This window comes from Lepidochelys kempii, chromosome 2 (genome assembly GCF_965140265.1).
Source record: "Lepidochelys kempii isolate rLepKem1 chromosome 2, rLepKem1.hap2, whole genome shotgun sequence".
In the NCBI taxonomy this organism is placed as follows: Eukaryota; Metazoa; Chordata; order Testudines; family Cheloniidae; genus Lepidochelys; species Lepidochelys kempii.
Genome location: NC_133257.1, coordinates 264875247 through 264899789, shown reverse-complemented (window position 1 = coordinate 264899789; position 24543 = coordinate 264875247). Strand labels below are relative to the sequence as shown.

General features: G+C 51.1%; 1 protein-coding gene across 4 annotated transcripts in view; it reads right to left on the bottom strand.

Moving 5' to 3' along the window:
- The window catches only part of PTH1R (parathyroid hormone 1 receptor), a 187978-nt gene that overhangs the window by 80895 nt on the left and 82540 nt on the right, over positions 1–24543 (bottom strand). For all 4 annotated transcript variants that reach the window (XM_073334849.1, XM_073334850.1, XM_073334851.1 and 1 more), the window contains one exon: positions 8528–8624. In XM_073334849.1, coding sequence (XP_073190950.1) covers positions 8528–8624 — 97 coding nt within the window. The remainder of the gene's footprint in view (positions 1–8527; positions 8625–24543) is intronic.

The window sequence follows — 24543 nt, the reverse complement described above, 5'->3', positions numbered from 1 at the left end:
ACAGTGAGATGGGGTGTTCACCCCACACTTGCCCTGAAGGGGTTAATATAGGCTAAGTAGGGGGCCAATTAACCAGACAGGCCCCATCTGAGGGGAATAAAGTGGCTAGGTAATCTCCTGACTGAAGGAGGGAGCCCCGCTGAGGAGGAATTGGGTTTATAAAGGCAGGAAGCTGAAGCAGAGAGGGCAGCAGGGCAGTAGGCTGCAGTTACTCCCCGGGAGGAGGGAGTTGTGAGGCTGACAAACCCAGAGATGTGGGGAGAGTCAGAAGGTAAGGAAAGGCTCTGGGAAAAGGCAGCCAGGCTCAGGAGGGTGCAGACCTTGGCTGCTGACTAGAGAGTCCCCGAGCTGGAACCCGGAGTAGGGGATGGACCCGGGTTCCCCTGCCAGCCACTGGGGAGGTGGCACAGGCTGGGCAGGGAATGGGAAGACTGCCTGAGCCCGTTTGTTAGAAGAGACTTTGATACCCCGGAAAGGAGAAACACACAAAGTGACCTGGCTGGAGGGCCAAGTCCTGAAGAAGGAGCAGAAGGCGGCCCCCTGACCTGGAAGGAGCTAATCCCCAGAGCAGCCTGGAGGGGCACCCCTAGCCGTGAGTGGACCCTGTGATACACAGTTACGCCAACCTAACCCCCAGTGTGGATGCAGCGATGTTGACGGAATAATGCTTTCATTGACTCTCACTAGGTTCGTGCGGGGAGGTGGTGTTCCGACACGGAGCGAGACCACCCTTCAGTTGACGCAGGCTGTGTCTACACTAGGGGGCTATGCTGTGCTGGTATAGTCTCTGTAGTGCAGACATAGCCTGATACTTGTTTATACCTGGTTTACCTCTCAGCTGGGCTTCAGGTTTAAGGTTTAAACTGACTTACATCTGTCCACAAGGGCTCAACTAAATCGATTTAAACCAGCGTAAGTTTCTGGGTAGAAAAGGTAGCGCCATCCCACACGAGGAGAGTAAGTGCAGCTGTCCTGCACGCTCCCTCCGGGTCCCTCCGAGGCGCTGTGCCTCAGAGACAGAATGCCTTCAGCGGCAGGCTGTCCTTTTGTACCCACCTCTGGCTGCAGTCATGGCTCATGGAGGACACAAGGCCCTCCGGTAACAAAGCAAACATCACGGAATGTGTCTAATGCACCAAAGCAAACGGAAAGGGCCTGACTGGCTCTTCATAGCAGGGATGCCGAGATCCAGCTGGCAGCGGGTCAGAAGTGGACTCGCACCTTTCTGCCCTCTGCGCTGCTTTTTCCATGGCATTCACCAGCATCGCCTTTGAACCTCTCTTGAGCTTTCCCCTTCTAATCATAGAATCATAGAATATCAGGGTTGGAAGGGACCCCAGAAGGTCATCTAGTCCAACCCCCTGCTCGAAGCAGGACCAATTCCCAGTTAAATCATCCCAGCCAGGGCTTTGTCAAGCCTGACCTTAAAAACCTCTAAGGAAGGAGATTCTACCACCTCCCTAGGTAACGCATTCCAGTGTTTCACCACCCTCTTAGTGAAAAAGTTTTTCCTAATATCCAATCTAAACCTCCCCCACTGCAACTTGAGACCATTACTCCTCGTTCTGTCATCTGCTACCATTGAGAACAGTTTAGAGCCATCCTCTTTGGAACTCCCTTTCAGGTAGTTGAAAGCAGCTATCAAATCCCCCCTCATTCTTCTCTTCTGCAGGCTAAACAATCCCAGCTCCCTCAGCCTCTCCTCATAAGTCATGTGTTCCAGACCCCTAATCATTTTTGTTGCCTTTCGCTGGACTCTCTCTAATTTATCCACATCCTTCTTGAAGTGTGGGGCCCAAAACTGGACACAGTACTCCAGATGAGGCCTCACCAATGTCGAATAGAGGGGAACGATCACGTCCCTCGATCTGCTCGCTATGCCCCTACTTATACATCCCAAAATGCCATTGGCCTTCTTGGCAACAAGGGCACACTGCTGACTCATATCCAGCTTCTCGTCCACTGTCACCCCTAGGTCCTTTTCCGCAGAACTGCTGCCTAGCCATTCGGTCCCTAGTCTGTAGCTGTGCATTGGGTTCTTCCGTCCTAAGTGCAGGACCCTGCACTTATCCTTATTGAACCTCATCAGATTCCTTTTGGCCCAATCCTCCAATTTGTCTAGGTCCTTCTGTATCCTATCCCTCCCCTGCAGCGTATCTACCACTCCTCCCAGTTTAGTATCATCCGCAAATTTGCTGAGAGTGCAATCCACACCATCCTCCAGATCATTTATGAAGATATTGAACAAAACCGGTCCCAGGACCGACCCTTGGGGCACTCCACTTGATACCGGCTGCCAACTAGACATGGAGCCATTGATCACTACCCGTTGAGCCCGACAATCTAGCCAGCTTTCTACCCACCTTATAGTGCATTCAACCAGCCCATACTTCCTTAACTTGCTGACAAGAATACTGTGGGAGACCGTGTCAAAAGCTTTGCTAAAGTCAAGAAACAATACATCCACTGCTTTCCCTTCATCCACAGAACCAGTAATCTCATCATAAAAGGTGATTAGATTAGTCAGGCATGACCTTCCCTTGGTGAATCCATGCTGGCTGTTCCTGATCACTTTCCTCTCATGCAAGTGCTTCAGGATTGATTCTTTGAGGACCTGCTCCATGATTTTTCCAGGGACTGAGGTGAGGCTGACTGGCCTGTAGTTCCCAGGATCCTCCTTCTTCCCTTTTTTAAAGATTGGCACTACATTAGCCTTTTTCCAGTCATCCGGGACTTCCCCGGTTCGCCACGAGTTTTCAAAGATAATGGCCAATGGCTCTGCTGGGAATCAGGCTGGGAACCTGCTGGCCTGAAAGTCTATGAGTCGATGTTCTTCCCTGAACCTGATTTAAGGCGATGGTGATGTGTGCCTTTCCCTAGAACACTGAATCCTAGTTTCAGGGGCACTCATTAATTTTCCAGGGCCACCGTTCAGGGCTAAGACCACACAAAGGTCCTCCCTGGCACAGAAAGGAAGCCAGACGTGGTAAAGCATGGAAGGGGTTGAGAGAGAGATATGTAGTCACATACCCTATGTCCTTTTGCTGCCGCTAACATACACACATGCTGCCCACCTGCCTTCGCCCACCACAGAGAAGGGATGAGAAACACAAAGCAAGTTCTTCAAGAGGAGCTGCCCTGGAACCTGTTGCTCTTTGGCTTCGTCCTGTGTTGCAAAGCACACTTGCATATGTGCCTAGTTACGCAGGCTGGAGAGGAGACGCTGATGTGGATTTAATGGAGACAAGTCAATAAAACCAGAAAAGGGAAGGAGAAAATGCCAAATGGAACAGACCAAAGAATGAGCGGCTCCAGCTTTTAGAGGGTCGTGCTTGCAAAGCCTAGGTCTCAATTCAAGATACTTATCTCTCCCGGGGAAGGGCTAATGAAATCCATGCGTAGACAGGATCACACTTTCCAATCAGAGAGCCAGTTCTCTTCTGTGTGTCTCCATGACGTCTCTGGGACTGAGCTGTGCAAGCTAAGAAAAAACCCGTGCACAGTGTTTGCAGAAGTCCTCCACTTCAAACCTTGCTCTCAGTCATTTCTTTCAGGGCAATTTCTAAGCAGCTGTGCAGAATTCACAGCTCCCTCCAGCTTCTTTTTCCCCCTTGATGATTTCAAGTTAGTGACAAAGGGGAAAAAGCATTAACACTAGGCTACGTCTACACTACAGAGCCTATGCCGGCATAGCCCCCTAATGTAGACACAGCATACATTGACAGTTTTCCTGCCCGCATAGGAACACCACCTCTCCAAACAACATCTACACTCTTCTGTTAGCATAGCTGCGTCTACACTGGGGGATTTGCTGCCATAGCTATATTGGTGACGGGGTGTGGTTTTTTCACACCCCCGACTGACATAGCTATACTGGTTTAGGTATTAAGCATAGACCGAGCCCAAGTGTCTGGAAGATAATGGGGCAGATCTCAGAGATGAGACCCAGTCAAAATCTGAGGGCCAAACGACACCCCACCATCACCAAACTACAGGGAACTTGGGTTGCAGATCAGGACTGTGACGCTTGTCTCTGCTTCGGCAATGGCCAGACCAAACCCCATTATCTCAACACCTTCAGACTTCCCAGGGGTTCGTAGCTTCCAGAAGAACTGCGTAGCTCAGGTCCATCTCTCATCAATAGTTACATTTGCCTAAGTGAGCCAAGGAAGGGGCGGGGCAGTGAATTATAGAGCAAGAGCGTGGTGATGTCCGTCGACGTGTTTCCGCCGGGGCAATAGAACTACGCTAATTTACACCAGTGAAGATCTGGCCCATAAAGTAGGCTTGATTAATAGGAGACAGGAGGAATTTTAGACATTTGCAGGACGTTATAATGCAGGGGTCTCAGATCTGTTTGACCAGCTTCAGAATCAGATTGGTTTCTTGAATCTCATGATACTGACAGCCTGAGGTTTCAGTTCACAGGGACGCGTACAAACCTTTTCCTCCACCTGGGCTTGCATCCCTGGAGGTTTACCTTGAATTCCAGGAGAACAGGAAGCATGGTTTTGTGGTTAAGGCACTGGAATGAGACTCAGGTGATGAGAATTCAGTTCTCGGCTCTGCTACCGACTCTTCTGTGTGTCCTGGGGTAGGGCACTGAATCACTCTGTGCCTCAGGTCCCCTTCTGGTAAAGGGGGAGAGCACTGGTGCCCAGACTCGATGTTTTCATCCCAACGTCACAAAACCCGAAATCATTAGGGACTTTCCAAAAAATTAGGCCACTAACTACGTGGGGTGGTGTAAACTCAGAACCCAGAGGAAACAAACAGGCAGCCACATATGGCCAAAGGCAGAATGAAGGTGCCTAGGCCAGATTGTGTTTGATACTCCCTACCCTTAACTCCATCCCATTCCGAGCGATTTAACACTGAAAATCACTGTGGACAATCACTTCCTCCTGGTGCTGTCATGGGCCTCCCTTGATGACAGACAGAGCAAGGAGAGGACAGAGGGAGGCGAAAAGAAAGCAAGAGGAGGAAAGAAGAGCTGCTCAAAAAATGGGATAACATTTTCACAAAACAGCCTCCCTTCTTATTGTCATCAAAATTCAAAGTTTCAGTGAAAAATTCTGTCGATGGTTCAAAACCTGCAAATATTTGACCAGCTCGAGAGGAGAGTTTAGTTATCAGCCCCTTAGGTACGATGGTAACAAACTCTATAGGAAAATCTAGGCAGAGCCAGATAGATAGATAGATAGATAGAGGATGTGTGCGGAGATAGATAGATAGATGGGTGTGTATGGAGATAGATAGATAGATTAGATTAGATAGAGGGGGTGTGTATGGAGATAGATAGATAGATTAGATAGAGGGGGTGTGTATGGAGATAGATAGATAGATTAGATAGAGGGGGTGTGTGGAGATAGATAGATAGATGATAGAATGGGACTTAGGCCAGGTCTACACTAAAAGGCTATGTTGACCCAGCTATGTCACACCGGGGTGTGAAAAGTCCACCCCCCATTGCAACATAGTTAAGCCTATCTAACCCCCAGTGTAGAGAGCGCTAGGGCGATGGAGGAATTCTTCCGCTGACCTAGGTACTGCCTCTTGGAGAGGTGGATTAACTACAGCGAAAGGCGCAGGTAACGTCTACCCTGAAGCGCTCCAAAGGCGCAACGGCTGCTCTGCAGCTGTGATGCTGTACTATTTCACATGCAGACAAGCCCCTAGGCTCATTAGCCATTTAGGTGCTTTTGAGCAAACGTCCCACCGTCCCCAGGTGGGAACCCACCCCAGCGATTCCTTTCTCTCCCTCTGCCTGGGGCCCGGATCCAGCAGCCCCTCGTGAAAGTGCTTTCGCACTGACGGTGCACGGATGCTCTTTAGCTGAGCACAAGCCACAGTAAAAGCGGCAAAACGAACTTTATCACCTGCTAAAGGCAAGCAAAGTGAGTCCATTCGAGGACACATTGGAGTCAGCTGTCAGGCCAGGCTGTTGGGAGGGGCAGCTCTTCTCCTGCAGCCAGACCAGAGAGGGGAATGACTCAGTTTCTCCTTGCCTCTTAAAGGGGGACTATATATCAGCCTCTGCAAAGGAGCATTGTCCTCCCAAAGCTATTTTTTGCAAGCAAGACTCAATAGCATCCTTGTTTGCAGCCCTGCTGGGTCACCTATCCCAGAGGCTGCTGCCCACATGCCACCCTCCGACATCACAGTCATTCTGAGGGCGGCAAAGGGGGGACAAACCAGCTGATGAGGGGATGGTTAATCACAAGATCGGGGAGGCCTGGCACAAAGGGATTCGTAGAGAACAAATGGCAGTGCCCCATGTCCAGCATCTCTGTCTCAGCACGACCCCAGTGCGCACACTCTGCCCTACCAACCCCTGCGCCACCAGGCCAGCAGCAAAGCCCATGTCTCCTGTCTCCCAGTTCAGGATCATGCTGCCTTTCAAACTTATGGGAACCTTTTGACTATCCAAAGACTGGATTATGTCCTTTCTGGATTGACCGGGGTTGTTGCCTTGCACACAAGAGTTTGCCAGAAGCTGGGAATGGGCGACAGGTGATGATGATCACTTATCATATAATCATAGAATCATAGAATATCAGGGTTGGAAGGGACATCAGGAGGTCATCTAGTCCAACCCTCTGCTCAAAGCAGGACCAATCCCCAACTAAATCACCCCAGCCAGGGCTTTGTCAAGCCGGGCCTTAAAAACTTCTAAGGAAGGAGATTCCACCACCTCCCTAGGTAACGCGTTCCAGTGCTTCCCCACCCTAAAATAGTTTTTCCTGATGATGACCTGTTCTGTTCATTCCCTCTGGGGCACCTGGCACTGGCCACTGTCAGAAGACAGGATCCCGGGCTAGATGGACCTTTGATCTGACCCAGTAGGGCTGTTCTTATGTTCTTAAGGGCCGTTGATTGAAAAGACAACAGTGCTAAGCACAAATAAGGCTGCAGGTCGGGCCCCCACCCCCAGTTAACCAACCCCTCTGCTTGGCTGCAAGTTTCAGGAGGCCTTTGACTAATTAGATTCCAGTGCATCGCTCTGACAAAGAGAACTGCGCACCGCTCATGGTTTGAGCCTCTGGTGAGGTAGCAGGTCACAGACTGAGCACCTCCATCTGGCTGACAAGCACCCTCGCTGCAGGATGTGCACCCTGGGCACCGTTGCTGCAAACTGAACACAGACAACGGGAGTCCCTTACAATAAAGAAGAGAAGGAGCCGACAAACCTGCTGAATGCAAAGGCGGCTGCTTCCGCAAGCAGTGCCTTTCCCTCGGGTTAACAGACCGGAGGCTCCAGCCTTTCATTCCACAGTTCCTGACAGAAAGTGCCTCAACCCATCCATCTGATCAGACCCTCCTCGAGCTTGCAAAGGGAGCTCTCGATTGTCACATCTGTTCTAGATGACTGGAGCGCTTTTCTAGACTGGCAGATGTTTCCCAGGAAAGCTTTCTGTACACTGTAAAGCCTGTCCATTGTAAACTCTTTTTCTAGACTTTGGGAGGGAGAGGCTGTCTTGTTTAGTCCCTCTTAATTGTTATGACTATTACTCATATTACCAGCGCACCAAGGAGCCCTAGTCATGAGCTAGGCACTGTACAAACACAACAAAGACAGTCCCTACCCCGGAAAGCTGACAATCTAAGACAAGAGGCAACAGGTGGCTGCAGACAGGTGGGAGACGACAAGGGAACAGTGAGACAGGACGGGTCAGCACGGTAGGTCGTGGGCTCTGCACACCAGCAGTCTGGTGGGGGTTAGACAGCGAGTGTTGGGCAATGGGAGGTCCATGCACAGGGCAGTGGTCTCATGGTAGGAGGTTAAAAGTCTGCTGCAATAATCTTAAAATAGCAATTCAATGCATTAAGATTCCACCAAATGCAATGGTCTCCTGAGCACCTGGGTAAAGCAGGTGTGCTGTTTAACGAGGTGTTAATTGGGCAGTGCTGGGGGAGGGGACACAGAACAAGGAGGTACAGAGAATGGGGGTTGGGGATTTTGCTGATGGAAAGGTGGAGGCCTGAAATAAAGAGCGAGCTGGATTTTTATGTCTCCGTGCCACGGGGGGATGCCCAGAAGGCAAGATGTCCGGATGCATCTGCTCCTGAACCACTCCTTGCTCTCAGGTGCTGAAGGCTTTTGCCAGCAAGTGATCTCGGGGCGGTAGGTCTGCAGCACTGCAAGGTGTGTGTGTGGGGAGGGGGAGGGGCGTGTCTATTTGTGTGATATGGGAGGGCTAGATCCTCCGAACCCCATGTGTGGTTGGAGCGCGAAGGGGGGCCAGACAGCTTGTGCAGCGCTAGCTGGGTGGGACGCTGCCTTAGCATACAGCCACCGCTCCAATAATTCACAGCTGTGAACTCCAGGCAGGCCATAGATGTAGTCACTCACATGAGAGTGTTTTCTCCCCGCCCCCTCCTGCCATCTGGCAGCAGTTAGCTGCCTGAAATAGAAAGCGAGTGGAAAAGAGACGCTGATCCAAGCCAGGCCCCTTCTCCGGGGACAGCACACGTGCGACTTGCCTGCGCTCAGCTCCCACGCCCAGCCGCCGCTGCGGACACTCACCGTGCACCTTGACTTTCAGGTGGCGCTCGCACTTGGACTTGGCTTTTACCAGCAGGAAGATCTGCTCCTCTTTGGTGATGACATCATCAGCATCCACCTGCAGGAAGACAGAGGCACACGGTCCGTCAGCGGCCAGAGACGGAGCAGCGAGCTAGAATAGGCTGCCCCGGGGACTGTCGCTCTGCGCATCCCTGGTGCCCCTCACCACAGCCTCCCAAAGGGATCTGCTCTCAGAGGCCCTGTTACACTCCCCTCACTGCTCTGATTGTGAGTCAGGCCGCTGTGGAGAGGGAAGAGGCTTTTCCCCGCTGTGAGCAAGTGTTCGGAGTCCTGCGTCCTTGCCCCCATCTTCTCCAGCTGGCTGGGCACGCAGAGGGAGCAAGCTGCTCCACCAAAAGAGGTGAAGTAATTTACTTCCTCCCCGGAGCAAGACTGCAAGGCCAGAAGGGACCATCAGGATGATGTGGCCTGGCCTCCTGCAATAACGCAGTCCACAGCATTGCACCCCTAACTGTGGTGTGAGCAACAGCGTCTCATTTAGAGAGTCAGCCAGGCCCATCTGCAAGCCATGGCCAGTCCATCACTTCCCACCTCCCCACCCCCCAAGAGGTGAGCTGGGGAGGAGCCAAGCTGCAATCCCTGCTCTGCTCCGCTAGGCATCCGTCTTTAGTCAGAGCAGCTTGGACAGTTAGGGGGTTTTTGTCTGTGTAGACAGACCTGAGGTAGCTTTGATCTAGCTCGCTCTGGTAACAATAGAGTGGACATTCTAGTAGTGAGCAGAGATGGCCAATGCTGTTAACTAATATTGTGCTGTGCGGGTCAATATCTGTGCGAGGAGCTGAGAGGTAAAGAGCAAAGAACCCCTCTTTAGCTTCATTTACGGAGTCCACCAGGGATCTGCACAGATGAAAGACATGGAATCACAGAAACGTAAAGCTGGAAGGGACTTCGAGAGGGCTTCTACTCTATCTCCCTGCACTGAGGCAGGACGAAGTAAACCTAGACCATCCCTGAGCCATCCTGTGTCCAACCTGTTCTTACAAACGTCCGGTGACAGGGATTCCACAACCTCTTAGGTGGCCCATTCCAGCACCAAGCATCTTAGCTTCCGCAGTGGGCCTCTCCTTCCGCCAGCAATCTAGCACATATGCCAAACCCTGCAGCTTTGTGCCCGCCGGACCGTCCCCAGAGGTTAAGCTGACGTGGTGCGGTTCTGTCCATCTCATTTCATCTCAACCGATGTCGACAGGATCAGCTTGACAAACACTTCTCCCTCCCAGCCCATGGGCTTGTCGGCCGCAGGATTACACGTGCCGGGCTAGATTTCTTTTTCATAGGACATCAGGGTGAATTTGCCTAATTGAGTTTAAATGCTTGCCAGCCAGGGGGAATGGAGTCTTCCTAATACTGGGGCGGGGGGACAAAAGGCCCTGCCCCCTCTGTGGCCCTGCCCCTTCTCTTTCTCCAGAGCCCCCACCAAGCCAGAAGCTGAAGCCAGGCCGGGGAGCTCGGGCCCGCCACCTGCCTGGCGGGGAGGGAGGGCGAGAGCAGTCCCCAGCCCATATCCCCACCCCCCCGGGGCCTCCACCTGCCCGGGGTGGGTGGCCTGGGGGTTAGGGACACGGGCTGGGGACTGCTTTTGCCCCCAGCCCCCTCAGCAGGTGGAGGGTCCGCAGCTCCCCACAGCTGTCTGGGCTCCCTGGGCCACTCATACCCAGGCCGGGCTTCAGCTTCTGGGGGCAGGGCCTTGGGGGGAAGAGGAGGGGCAGGGGGCCGGGCCCATGGCAAAAAATGAGAGAGCCTTGGCCCCCCTGTTCCGACACCCCTGTTACCAGTCCATTCCTTTTCCCTGAGGATCCTGACCTGCAGCAGCCGTGCAGCGTTCAGAGCTTGAGATTTCCCCAGCAGCGGAAAGGAAGAGGAGGTGGAAGTAACGCAAGTGAGCTTACGGAAGGTCTCAGCTGGTGAAGCGGGCGAGGATTCTACGGCCCGAGGATCTGCATTCACCCGCACGTGGCACAGCGTGCAAAGCGGGGAGCTGCCGTTCCATCACATACATCCTATCCAGGGATGGGGAGGGGGTAGTGGGAGGATCAGTGAATTAGAGACAAGTCAGCTAAGGGGGGATTTTCTAGGAGCTGAAGGGGCATCTGTGCGTTTAAGAGGCTGGTCATTGGCTTAGGACTTGAGAGGTCTGGGTTCAAGTCCCTCCCCTGCCACAGACTACCTGCGAGACCTTGGGCAAGTCCCTTAGCCTCTCTGTGCCTCTGTACAATGGGGATAATAACACAGCCCTGCCTCACATGGGAGCTGTGAGTGTAAGTACATTAAAGCTTGTGAGATGCTGAGATCCTGCAGTAACAGGGCCTGTGTAAGTGCCTTGGATAGACTAGGCTGCTTTGAAAATCCCATCTTAAACAGCACGGGGCAGAGGACCCACAGTTGAGCAGTTCTGATCCCATCCAGCAGAGGAACACCAGCCCGTCCACCATGTCTGCTCTACAGTCTATTAGACTCCTATCCCAGCCACCTACGACATCCTGGTTCCTCACCGGTCCCTAGATATAGTTATTCTTACATCATAATTAGAGTCCCCATTGATCCATTCTGAGACGCCATGTGCAACTGTCTCGAGATCTTGCAGAGAGACCACGGAGAGCTACACACACACAGAAAGGGAGGGATTTCTAGGGCAGGACACCAAAGTCTGCAGCACGGAGGGAGGAAGCTAGAGGAAGCTATTAAAAAAAATCCCATTGAGTAATACTTAAATACAGGAACACAGATAAATATAACACCAGGGAACAGCTGAGCTGGGATTCCAGCCTTCCAACCCCTCCCACTCCCCCATGCTTCAAAATACCAATGGAGTTAAAAATATAGAGGGCTCCTGCCCCTTTAAATCCCACAACCTGCCCCCATTCATGCTGTGCTATTCCAACTTCCTCAGGCAGGCCCTGGGCCACATGGCACCTGCCTCAATCAACATCCCATCCAAAATCCAAGAACAAACATTGACAGCCGGCTGCCGGGCTGCCAGCCCCTACCCCCGAAGTCCGGAGGGCTCAGGAAACCGAGCTTGTAAACTTTGCACACGGGAGGCTGGGTTCCTCCTACATGTGCCAGCTGCAAAGCCTGACCCAGCCCAGCCTGCAGCATCCTGGCTACCCGGAGTAGCCCCTTCCCTTTGGGCCCTGTTGCCAGAGTCCCCTTGGGGCAGAGCGGAGCTGTGGTTCGAATCCGGGGAGCAGTCTGCACCCGGCTTCCTACCCCAACGCTCATTTTCATGGGAGCAAAACCAAAGATTTGTCTTCCTGCCATTCAGCCAGGCTCCCTTATCCTCTGCCCGCACGTGCATCCCCCAGAAGCGCTGACCCCTGCTGGAGACAGCGTGGAAGCCTTCCCGCTTGGGATGAGGGGGGTGAACAAGCCCCATTAGAACTGCAGGGGGCAGGAGAGGTGCGGGACCTGGAGAGGCACAAGCAAGCAGGAGATCAGGATGGGGATGTGTCATGGAATCTTTCAGGGGGGCTGTGTAAATGCAAAGCAAGCCACAGCCCGTGCCCCAAAAGCTTCCAGCCTAAGGCTACGTCTGCACAGCAGCTGGGAAGGGTGATTCCTGGTCCGGACAGACGTACAAGCATTAGCTCAAGCAGAGCTGGCATCTAAAAAGTGCAGGGTCGGGGGGAGCCGCTTGGGCTAGCTGCCTGTATACCTTTGGCCTTGGGTGAGTCCCTTTCCCTGGCTGGGAATTTTTCAGCAAACTGTTTTCCCATGGGATTCATCAAAACCAAAACCGTGCACGGGAAAGGGTCGGTTTGGAGGAATTTCCCAACTTGAAAACGTGAGGGAGGAAGGGGGGGGGGAAGTTCTGCCATTGTCAAAACACCTCATTTTGACGTCTTCTAAACGAAAAGTCCCCGTTTCCCCGTCTGAAATGACTTTTCGTTCAGAAGTCTGAGCTAAAGATAGAAACAAATCTTTAAAAAAAAAATAAATAAAAAATGGTTGAAATAGAAATGAATTGTTTCAAAATGACCAAATGAAACATTTCGCCTGATCCGAACTGAAAAAAAAAAAATTCCGTTTGTTGGCTCCTGAACAGTTTTGAGATTTTGACATTTTTGTCCTGATTAGGGATGGGAAAATCCTTCAAAATCTCAAATATTTTCCCAGGATGGCAAAACCTCGTTGTCTATTCAGACAAGCGGGGAGTGCCTCTTGTTACGTGTTTGTACAGCACCGAGCACCGTGGGGCCCAGATCTCAGTTGTGGTATCAGGCCCTACTGCAATCTAAATAGTAAAGCACGCACAGGCTTTTAGACACATCGGTTTGGAAGCTGAGCGTGAGCCACAGTCTGGCCATACATAATGTATGACACAGAATCTTCCCTTTCAATAGAGCATTTCCATCAGATTCAGGATGATGGAGGATGGTAGGAGAGAATAAACATAAATACATAAATAGATGTTTATCCCATATGCAAGGACGGGAGAAAAGCAGAAAGGTCATGAACTGCCAGGGGCCTCAACATGTAGATCAAATGTACCCCGTGTAGTTCTTTAATTCTACAGTGATGGGACAGACAAGGCAAGCGAGACCAGATTAGAGAGGATAACATCCATAATAAAATCCTTCCTCAAAAGTGGCAGAGGCTATCAAAACAGCCTTAACGTGAATGCAAAGTAAAGGCATCTCTTTCCAGGCAGTTGGCTAGTCTGCATCTAAAGCGTCGTTACCTGGGAAACATAATCACCCTGGGTCAGGTACTGCTCTCAGTTACACCTGGGTAAGCCCAAAGTGACTCCAGCGAAACTGGTGGCATTACACCAGAATCTGGCCCTGTATGTTTGAAATTCTCTGTACCCGTTCCTAGTGTCCCTTTAGCTGATGATTTAAATGGGGTGGGAGACACACAAATCTAATTTGCTTCTCGCTGCTTAAGAGGGTTGCTTATTTATTTATTGTCTTCTCTCTGATTAGTATTATTTGTTGTATTTAGTGTCTTAGAGGCCCCATTCGAGATCAGCATCCCGCTGTGCTGGGCACTGCATGTATCATAGCAAGACACAGTCCTTGCCTAGAAGAACTCACAGTCTAAATAGACAAGACATAAACATGAAACTCTATTATCCCCCTTTCGCAGAAGGGGAACTAAGGTACAGAACAGTTAAGTGACTCGCCCACAGTCACACAGGAAGCCTGCAGCAGAGCTGGGAACTGAATGCAGATTTTCTACATCCCAGCCCCAGTCTTGCCAACCCCAAGCTTTCAAAAATCATGCATCAGACCCCGCAAAATCATGAGATTGCTTCAAAAATTGAGATTTAAAAAAAAGACATTGGGCATTTATTTGATATGCCTTTGGGGGTTGATCCCATAGGGTGTACCAAGGTCACATTTTTCAGCTTTTCTCCACTACCACAAAAGCTAGAAACATACTTTTTTCCCCAGAATGACAGCTGAGATTCTCAGGGAATCACGTGACTCCAGAAGCTGGGGCTTTAAAGCAAACACCAACTATTGTGAAACACCTAGTAAAAATACAAGCGTTGACCACACTGCGGTCCAGTGCCTCACCACAAAACCATCCATGCCTTCCATTTGGATCGTGAAACTAAATTGCTGACTTTCTCCTGCTATTTGGTTGTCACTTTCACTTCCTGGTTCTCTTGTACTTGGACAACATGCTTTCAGCATGACAGCAGAAGATGGAAATAAAGAACCAGACCTGTTTTCATTGCAATCCGATCAAATCTATGGCAACATACGTATGCAGTCACCGTGGGTTTAGTGAGACCTCCTTTATGATGAGCATTCCTAAATTCTGGTCCAAAAATATTTGAGAATGGCCCTGCTAATGAGATTAGTAGCCAGTAGGCCAAAATTTTCAAATCGGAGTGCCCCTAAAGTTAGACACCTACATAAAATTAATAGACTATTTAGGTTCATTGACTATAAAGCCAGAAGGAACCATAGTGATCACCTAGTTGGACTTCCCGTATAGCACAGGACATAAGACTTCCCCAAATTAATTCCTGTTTGAACTGGAGCCGATCTTTTCGATCCAATCTTGATTTTCAGAAGTGCTGCGGTTTGGGCCATAAGGATTCTTACTAAAGTCTGCAAAGGGGCCACTGGTCTGGAGCGGCCTCCGTTCTGGCTGCCCAATTTGAGACCCCTGAGGCCTGATTTTCAGAGGGGCTGAGCAATCCCAGCCTCACCTGAGGTCGATGGGAGCTGCAGGGGATCAGCCCGGGCCCCTCCAAGCAACAGGCCCAAGGAGTGTCACTCTTGGCACCCAAACCTGTTGGGCTTTGGGCCACTTTGGGCGCCCCTCCCAAATCCTGCTGGCATGATCTGTGCCTCAGTTCCCCATCTGTAAAACAGGGGGCAGGGTGGGGGGATTCTGGGATGGTTCTTTTGGCCCAGCAAAGACCTACCGCTAGAGAGAGAAGCAATTGTTACCAAAATGCAAACGGCTCGACCAGCCGCAAGCCAGTGCAGTACAGCAGTGCAGGAGGTGCATGGCCTTCTCCCCATCTCTTGGCCGAGGTACATGGGCATTGAGTTTAACTGACGACTAACAGCCAGTCACACACAGGGCATTTCCTGTGGGTAGCACTGAGCCAAACGCAGAGTCACATTCGATCACGAACATGCTGCTGCAACCACAGCTCCATATTGGCCCATGCCAGGACCGAACTGGGCACCTCTAGGGCTAAAAGCAAAAGGCCTTCCAGGTTGAGCTCAGTTTGTGACAAACTCTCATACTCTATGGAGCGGGCACAGATGGGGAGGCCCAACACACAAAGCCGTCAGATACACTGGGACAGCCATATACACGCAGTAGTACCCAGCTCTTTTCATCAGCAGATTTCAACATGCTTTTACAACCAAGGTCAATACCACGATCTTCTTTTTACAACAGGGAAACTGAGGCACAAAGCAGGTCCAAGGTTACCCAACGGGTCAGAGCTAGGCATAGAACCCAAGCTCAGTGGTTTGAGCATTGGCCTGCTAAACCCAGGGTTGTGAGTTCAATCCTTGAAGGGGCCAATTAGGGTTCTGGGGAAAAAATTGGGGCTTGGTCCTGCTTTGAACTGGGGGTTGGACTAGATGACCTCCTGAGGTCCCTTCCAATCCTGATATTCTATGATTAAATTCTATGATTAAGTTCCTGAGTCACAAGTTAGTGCACTATCAGCTAGGCCACATTGCCTCCTGCTGCAGTGGCTACATTCATCCGATCACAGATGACCCTCCTTTTCATGCACCTGCATCTAGATCAGGGATGGGCAAACTACGGCCCGGGGGCCGCATCCGGCCCTCCAGACGTTTTAATCCGGCCCTCAAGCGCCTTCTGGAGAGCTGGGTCTGGGGCTTGCCCTGCTCCGTGAGGCTCCCGGAAGCAGTGGCATGTCCCCCCTCTGGTTCCTCTGCATAGGGGCAGTCAGGGGGCTCCACACACTGCCTCCGCCCCAAGCACCACTGCCGCAGCTCCCATTGGCAGGGAACCACGGCCAATAGGAGTTGCAGGGGTGGCACCTGCGGATGGGGCAGCACGCAGAGCTGCCTGGCTGAGCCTCCATGTAGGAGACGGAGGGAGGACATGCCGCTGCTTCTGGAAGCTGCTGGAGGTAAGAGCCGCCTGGAGCCTGCACCCCTCACCCTCTCCCATGTCCCCACCCCCTGCCCCAGCCCTGATCCCCCTCCCGCCCTCCGAACCCCTCGGTCCCAGCGCAGAGCACCCTCCTGCACCCCCAACCCCGCATCCCCAGCCCCAGCCCAGAGCCTGCACCCCCAGCTGGAACCCTCACCTCCCCCCCAGTTTTGTGAGCGTTCATGGCCCGCCATACAATTTCCATACCCAGATGTGGCCCTCAGGCCAAAAAGTTTGCCCACCCCCGATCTAGATTCTGCTCTTCAGCACTTGCTATTTTTCACCTACAGTTGTGCCTCAGGGCTTCAAAGGAAAGTCGGGGCCGGGGGAGGGAGGGGACATGGATCAGCGTTCACGTCGCACTCCCCATCAGCACCTGGCCCGGGCCGGGGAAGCTAATGATCCAACCAGTGAACCAGATTTGGGGATGAATCCTGGTCACCTGCCACCTGAGGCACGTTGCGCATATGCTAAGAAGAAGAAAGGAAAGACCCCAACCCCCTCGCCTTGTCTAAACCACAGAATTGCACCAACCACAGCCACTTGGTGACCACTATCTGCTGGCACAGCTGCCCCAGTGCAACCCCGGAAGAGCGATGGGCTAACCCCTGATAAGCCATGATTTGCACCAACATATCTTAACCCAGTTCTCGTCAGCCCAAAGCTTCCGATCGCCGGTGGTGGACACACGCTGACTATCCTTAAGAAGCCATCCAGAGATCCAGCCGGGCGGCGGGTGATCTGCAAGGGCGCTAGGCCTTTAGGGATTCGGCTCCTGACAGGTGTAAGTCGCATGGCTGCAAATAGCAGCGCCACCCGCCTACGCAAGGGATGCGCACCAAGTGCAACTGCACGTGGCCTGGATGCAAGTGGAGGTTTGCAGAACCGGGAGCTTGAGTGGTGCTGAGAGCTTTGCAGGAGTCCAGCTCTAGCCCTGTGGAGCTCAGGAGCTTGGCTGCAGTTAAGGCAACCTTAGGGGACAATATGGGCCTCCAGTTCACCAGGTGAGTTTAGGGACTAATGTTTGCACTTCACTCCCCCCGCAAAAACATCCTTCGCCCCCCACCCAAGCGCAGACCCTCCTGCACTCAGGATGAGAGCAAAGCCAAGGATGACTCGCGGTAGTGCGGGAGGGGATGGGACTGGGCAGCTCTCATGGCTCTGAACAGCTTGCAATCAAGATGACATCTGCTGGTAATTTTTTTCCTCCGTCAATGGTTTTTACCTCTTGGCTTCACGTCACCTCCTTTTGCCAAAAAAACGTTGCTTGCAGGGAAGGCTCGAGGAACCGTTTTGGGGTTAGCAAAATGCAGAATGGCACAGCGGGCAGAGGGCTCGGCGGAGGAGGGCTCGGTAGTGATTCTATCCAGACCCTGGAAAATAAAAAGGTTTTCCTTGCCCCCAGAGGAGGCCACAGGGTAATTATGATAATGTTTTCTGGTATTTCCATTTCATTGGCCGATCTCCCAGCCACTAAAGTAAACCCAAAGTCTCAGTGGAGAGGTCATATTCATCCTTGTTTATGGGACTCATTTTCAGAAATAACACTATCCTTTTTGTGAAGCTGCCCTGGCAGTGGGTCAAAAAAAGAGCCAAGAGCAAGTAGATTCCTGGTTAAGGTTTAAAACGTTGCGACGGCTTACTTTACCGATGCAAGGGGCTGTGGGGGACGTGCTGTCTGGACCATGACTAATTGTTTTCCTGGGGCAGAGGGGGAAATTAAACAATTTGTGCTGATAGTTACCAAAAAAAAACCCCCCAGAGGTGGATCCGATAGGAGTGAGAATGTGGCAGGCTAGCCAATGCGGCGGAGCCCAGGGGTGAATCGTGGGTGCAGAAATGTCACCACAGGTCAGGTTCTAAGTGCCTTATCAAAAGCTCACTGAGGCCAACGGCAGCTTTTCCAGTGACTTCAGATCAGGTGCTATCCCCACGCCGGGTCGAAATGCCGCATTCCTGTGTGTTGAATGCAAATCCGGGCCAGTTTCTGCGGTCCCGGAGACCTGGCTGGCTCCAACGAAGCTAGAGGTCGTGAGCTATCCGGTGTGGAGGAGCCTGCTAAGGTCTGCCGCTCGGATGGCAGGGCGTGGCGGGAGAGCTCATCAGCAAACCAAGCCCGGTGAGGCCCTTTGCTGCTCTGTATTGGAGCAGCTGGGCGGAGGACGCAATGGAGAAGGAGAATTGGAACATCAGCTCAGGGCTGGTGTCTCTTGCTGGAGCAGACGCTGCCCAGAGCATTGCAGCAGCAGAGATCACCGGCAGTGTATCAGGAGCTCCTACATCCCCAAGGGCTACGGTCAGCGGCGCTGGAGGGGTTCACCGTTCCCAAGCTGCTTTGTGTTTGCGTTTAGATCTGGGGCCAGCAGCGTCAGCTGGTGTAAACCAGCATAACTTCCGTGGTGCTAATTGACCAGGGCGGATTGACACCAGCTGAGGATCTAGGCCCTGCTTGGTAAAGAGGGAACTGGGTGAAGCCCGCGGCATGTGGACCAGGGCTGATTATACCGTCCCTGCACGTCTGCGTCTCCCACTGAAGCCGATGGAAGCGCTTTCCTGGAGCCCTGGTGCACTGGACTTGTCGTTCGCTGTCTCACGCCCTGTCCACTTTTGCAGGCATGTGTCTGTCCCGTGCAACCTATTCTCTGCATCCGTCAGGATTAAACACGGCCGTATTCTCCAGTGATACAGAGCACGGCAGCTTATGTACCACGGCGGGGACTGAAGGAGGGTGGCTTTGTGTTAAAGGCAGCGGATGACATCTTGGGGACTGGTTCAAAGCCTAGCTCTGCCACAGACATCGTGCAGCTGATTGGCTGGGCCAACTGCATCAACCAGTTCCATCATTGGCTGCAGGTGAGAGGTACCCGCCCCCAACCCGAGCCCATCCAATCAGTAAAGACATGCAGTGACTCCACGTGTTCTACTCTTAACAAATGATTGTAGAAATGAACTTGTATTCACTCAGCAGCAGAACTAGCCAGGAATTCCCCCCGCCCATGAAACATGTCGGGGGCAGTGCGGGGCAGATGAAGAATTTTGGCTTCAGGGGAAAATGTTTTTCTGTTTTCCAAAAAAACATTTATTAAAAATGGACATTTCCTGCAGAAGTTTCCAGTTTGATGGAAAAGCCATTTTGTCCACCCCCCCACCCTAAAAATTGAGATGGACATTTTTTGATCACCTCTAACTCAGCAGGTCTGCTTCTGGTGGGTGCTCAATCACAACTGCTGACACAAGTCACGAAGAGGGGTTTGTAACTTGTGTGAGCCCTACAGAGCTAAGGGAGAGGGAACCCGCTGAGTAGCACCTAGAATCCCAACCAAGATCGGGGTCCCATTGGCATAGACATGATCCACACTCATAGTGGGAGACAGAGGCTATGTCTGCACCACAGCTTATGTCGGCATCACTTATGCTGCTCAGGGGGTGTGAATAAATCATAGGGGTGTGAATAAATCACTCGCCTGTGCAACCTAAGTCACACCGACATAAGCATCACTGTGGACAGCGCTCTGTCGGAGAAGAGAAGAGAAGAGAACGTCTCCTGCTGACACAGTTACAGCTGTGCGCGGAGGTGGTTTTATTATGATGACAGGAGAGCTCTCTCCCCTCGGCATAGAGCGTCTTCATAGAGTGGCACTGCTGCAGTGCTGTAGGTGTAGACAAGCCCTGATTCCCTGCATAGAAAAGAGAGCGGTGGTGAAATGTCTTGTCCGAGGTCCCCCAGCAGATCAGCAGTAGAGTCAGAACTAGAGCCCACATCTCCTGACTCGTAGCCCAGTGCTCTAGTCACTGGAGCAGGCCCCTTTTCTTGCTGCCGGTCCACTAAGCTCCAAAGCAAGCCCATTGATGTTTGGGAACAATGGGGGAGCACCCAGGACAAATTTACTCTTGGCAACCTTTATTACTAGGGACCCTGCACTTGAAGGAGATGACCCAGCTTGACTCTCAGCTCCCAGGTTGAAGCTGCAGGGTAGGAGGTTCTTAACATAGCCCTCTTTTTGCTTGTAAACTGAACTCACTGGGCATGTAGAAATATATAAACATGGTGCCATTCATAGATTCAGACTCAGAGCCCAGAAGGGACCACTGTGGTAATACAGTCTGAGCTCCGTCACACAGGCCATAGGACCGCCCTGTGTTAATTCCTGCTTCAAGTGCAAGCGTTCTGCTTGACTCAAGCAGATCTGCTAGGAAAACACTCCATTGTGACTTAACAATGTCCAGCGATGGAGAATCCTCTACAATACAACCCTTGATAGGACTTACATAGCAGAGTGCAAATTGCCAGACTGGATCAGACCAGTGGCTCATCCTGTTTTGGAGAGTGACCAGTATCCGATGCTTCATGAGATGCAAATAATAATAAATCTGGGGTCCTTTTTATTTGCCTTGTGGCTTTTGAACCTTTAGAGTTTTTGCCACTTTTTCTTCTGCACAGGTGGGGCTAGAAAGTTACTTTTGGTTTTAAATACAAGCTGAAAATCTCGCTTAATCACCTGACTCCGGAAGCTGGGGCTTCACAAAAAATATATCCCAAGATGTGTGGTAAAATCACAGGAGCTGTCAACACTTGGTGGGAAATTTTAGCTGCTGCGTGGGGTCCACCCCCACCACTCTTTCTTTCTTTCTTTCTTTCTTTCTTTCTTTCTTTCTTTCTTTCTTTCTTTCTTCACCCAAGTCTCAGCAAGGAAAGCCAAGCAAAATAATAAACCTGGTAGCATTTGTTGTGAACACAAACCGATCGGCAGGGGGTGAGGTGGGATCAGCTAGTCCACCTCGCGTGATTGTGTTTTCAGTGCACGGGCAGTAGTTCCATCATAAAGAACATGGTTTGAGATCTATTTCCTGTCATGTTCATGCTGGAAAGAGTTTAAAATAAATAAAGCTGGCGTGCCAGTTGGCCCGGCAGGAGCTGCAGTAGCTAAGTAGCCACCACGCTGCCAGGAGTGAAGGGCAAGGGGGTCTGGGAGCTAAGCGGTGGCCCACGCAGGGAGGAGTGGGGGACAAAGGCGAGAGAGCAACGGGGAAAAATCCTGGCCCCAGATTCTGTCCTTGCCCATAGGAGAGGTCAAGGGGCCGGAGAGGGCCCCTGCGGCAAGGCTGGATTGTCGGCACTGAGTGCATCAGCATGGAAATGATTCCTGACAGTTATTCCCTGCCTTAGCAAGAGTACGGCTGCTTCCGTGGCATGCTTTTGGGGCCATGGGTGCTCTTTCTGATCTGGGTTTGTGCCCACTGGGGTCCTGCGCCGGGATTGGGGCTCCAAGGTGCTGCGGCAATACAAATCAATAACAGGAATGATCTCGCCATGGCCGAGAGGCTGCTCTGCCCCTTCCAGCACTGCGTGGGGGGCGGAAGGGGGGCTAGGGCAGGACATATGACCCATGACTCTCTGTCCTTGCACGTGCTTATTTTTCTCCCCTCTATGCCACTGGTGGGGAGTCATTACAAGAGGAAGGGGAGAATGTCATTTAAAGGCTAGGGATGTAAAGGATGGGATAGGACAGGGAGAAGAAGAAACGGGGGGCGAAGGAGGAGGGGAAAGAATTGGAAAGGAAAGGAAGGGTGAGGCGGTTGGTGGAAAGGAAGAGGGGAATGGTGGGAGGTGTCACTCACCTCCCAGCCCTGCACACCCGGCCGCCCCAGCTGAAAAGCACATGGGAATTTGGTGGTTTCATCCCACTCTCTAGACCACATCCTCAATCCCTCACCTGATCCTGCACAGATGGCTGCCTCTGCTCCAGCAAGAGGACTCAGGGGGCTGCACTCTGGCACATGGGCTGCAGGAGGCAGAACGTACAATGTAACTCCTTGGAGACATCACAGCCAAGGCAGCAAATCCTGCCCTGACTTGGTACCACACCACATTTTGATTAAAAAAACTAGAATGATAGAAACATGGCACATGATAAATGGATTAAAAACTGGCTAACTGATAGGTCTCAAAATGGGGAACCATCATAGAGCAGGTGTGTTTCCAGTGGGGTCCCACAGGGATCCGTTCTTGGCCCTAGGCCATTTAATATTTTTAATCACTGTTCTGGATGAAAACATAAAATCATCACTGACAAAGCTTGCAGGGAGCACAAACATTGGGGGAGTGCTAAATAATGAAGAGCGCAGGTTATTGGGCCTGAGAGATCTGGATTGCTTGGTAAACTTGGCACAAGCAAACAAGAAGCGTGTTAATACGGCTCAATGCAAATGTATATATCTGGGAACTAAGAATGCAGGCCATCTTTACAAGATGGGGGACTCTGCTCTGGGAAGCAGTGTCTCTAAAAATGATGTGGGGGTCATGGGGGATAATCAGCTGAACATGAGCTCCCAGTGTGACTCTGTGGCCAAAGAGCATAATCAGGGGAATCTTGAGTGTGAGTAGAGAGAATATTTTATCTCTGTATTTGGCACTGATGTAACCGCTGCTGGAATCCTGGGTCCAGTTCTGATGCCCGCAATTCAAGAAGGATGTTGATAAATGGCAGAAGGTTCAGAGAAGAGCCACAAGAATGATAAAGGCTTAGAAAACCCGCCTTACAGTGACAAACTCAAATAGCTCCATCTATTTAGCTTAAGAAAAAGAAAGCTAAGGGATGTCATGATTGCGGCCTGGAAGTATCTGCATGGGGAACAAATATTTAACAATGGAGTCGTCAGTCTCGCAGAGAAAGATATACCGCAATCCAGTGGCTTGAAGTTGAAGCTAGACAAATTCAGACTGGAAATAAGGCTTAAATGTTTTACAGTGACGGTAATTAGCCGCTGGTACAATTTACCAAGGGTCATTGACAATTTTGAAGTTGAGACTGGATGTTTTTCTAACAAATCTGTTCTGGGAATTATTTTGGGGCAGGTCTCTGGCCTGTGTTGTACGGGAGGTCAGACGAGATGATCACAATGGTCCCATCTGGCCTTGGAAAATACGAATCTCTGCTCTGCCTGGGGTTTTGTTGTGTTGTAAAAAGGATCTGCTGGGTTTTATTTGCCAGACTCTGCTCCATCTCCCACACAACTGTCCAAGGCATTCCAAACAGCTGACGTGCTGAGATCACCCTCATCCGGGATTCTAATCTGATGCCGTCTCTTCTGAGCCATCTACCACAGGGACAGAGGGGAGCTGGCACTGTTTTTCCCCAAGTATTGCACTGGTGAAAAGTGCGGGATTTACAGTTCTGGAAACTGGAATCAGCCTGGGCAGTTAGAAGTAGAGGCAGCTATGGGGAAGGATGTGTGTATGTGGGGGGGTGACCCTAGTGATAACAGATGGTCTTGTGATAAAGGCATTGGGCTACAGCTCAGGAGATTTGGATGCTGCTCCTGGCTGTGTCACAGACTCTTGGTAAGTCATTTAATCTGTCCATGCCTCAATTTCCCACCCGTAAAAGGAGGATACAAACACTGCCCTTGTCTATAAGGACTGCAAGCTCTTTGGGGCTGTCTCTCACTATACGTACAGTGCTTAGCAAGTATTACAAATCTCAATTTGGGTGTCTCGGTGCTACTTTAATCTGAATAATACGTACAGAAGAAGATGCAAAGGAAGTGGTGGTGAAATAGGGGCACACAAGCCCTGCCTTGACCATGCTGCTAATACGTGGATTTAATATCCATCCAAGTTTTCATCTTGTGCTTATTGTACCCTGATCATTACTGGCCTAGCGAACTGGGTGGGAGGGGAAAGCTGTACATGTGATATATACTCATTTCAGTCAGGCTTTTGACATAATCCCACATGACATTCGCATAAGCAAGCCAGGGAAATGTGGTCTAGAATGAAATTACTATGAGGTAGGTGCAAAACTGGTTGAAAGACCATACGGAAAGAGTAGTTATCAATGGTTCTCTGTCCATTTGGGAGGATGTATCTAGTAAAGTCCTGCAGGGGTCCATCCTGGATCCGGCGCTATTCAATGTTTCCATTAGTGACTTTGATACTGGAGTGGAGAGTATGCTGATAAAATTTGCAGATGACACCCGGCTGAGAGGGGTTCCAAGCACTTTGGAGGGCAGGATTAGAATTCAAAAGGACCTTGACAAATTGGAGAACTGGTCTGAAATCAAGAAAATGAAATTCAATAAAGACAAGTGCAAAGTACTATCCGGAGGAAGGAAAAATCAAATGCACAGCTACAAAATGCGGAATAACGGGTTAAGTGGTAGCACTTCTGAAAAGACTCCAGAGGTTATAGTTGGTCCTAAATTGAATATTAGTTAACAATACGATGCAGTTATGAAAAAGGCTAATATCATTCTGGGGTGTAGTAACAGGAGTGTCCTGTCTAAGACATGGGAGGTGATTGTCCAGCTCTGCTCAGGGCTGGTGCAGCCTCAGCTGGAGAACTGAGTCC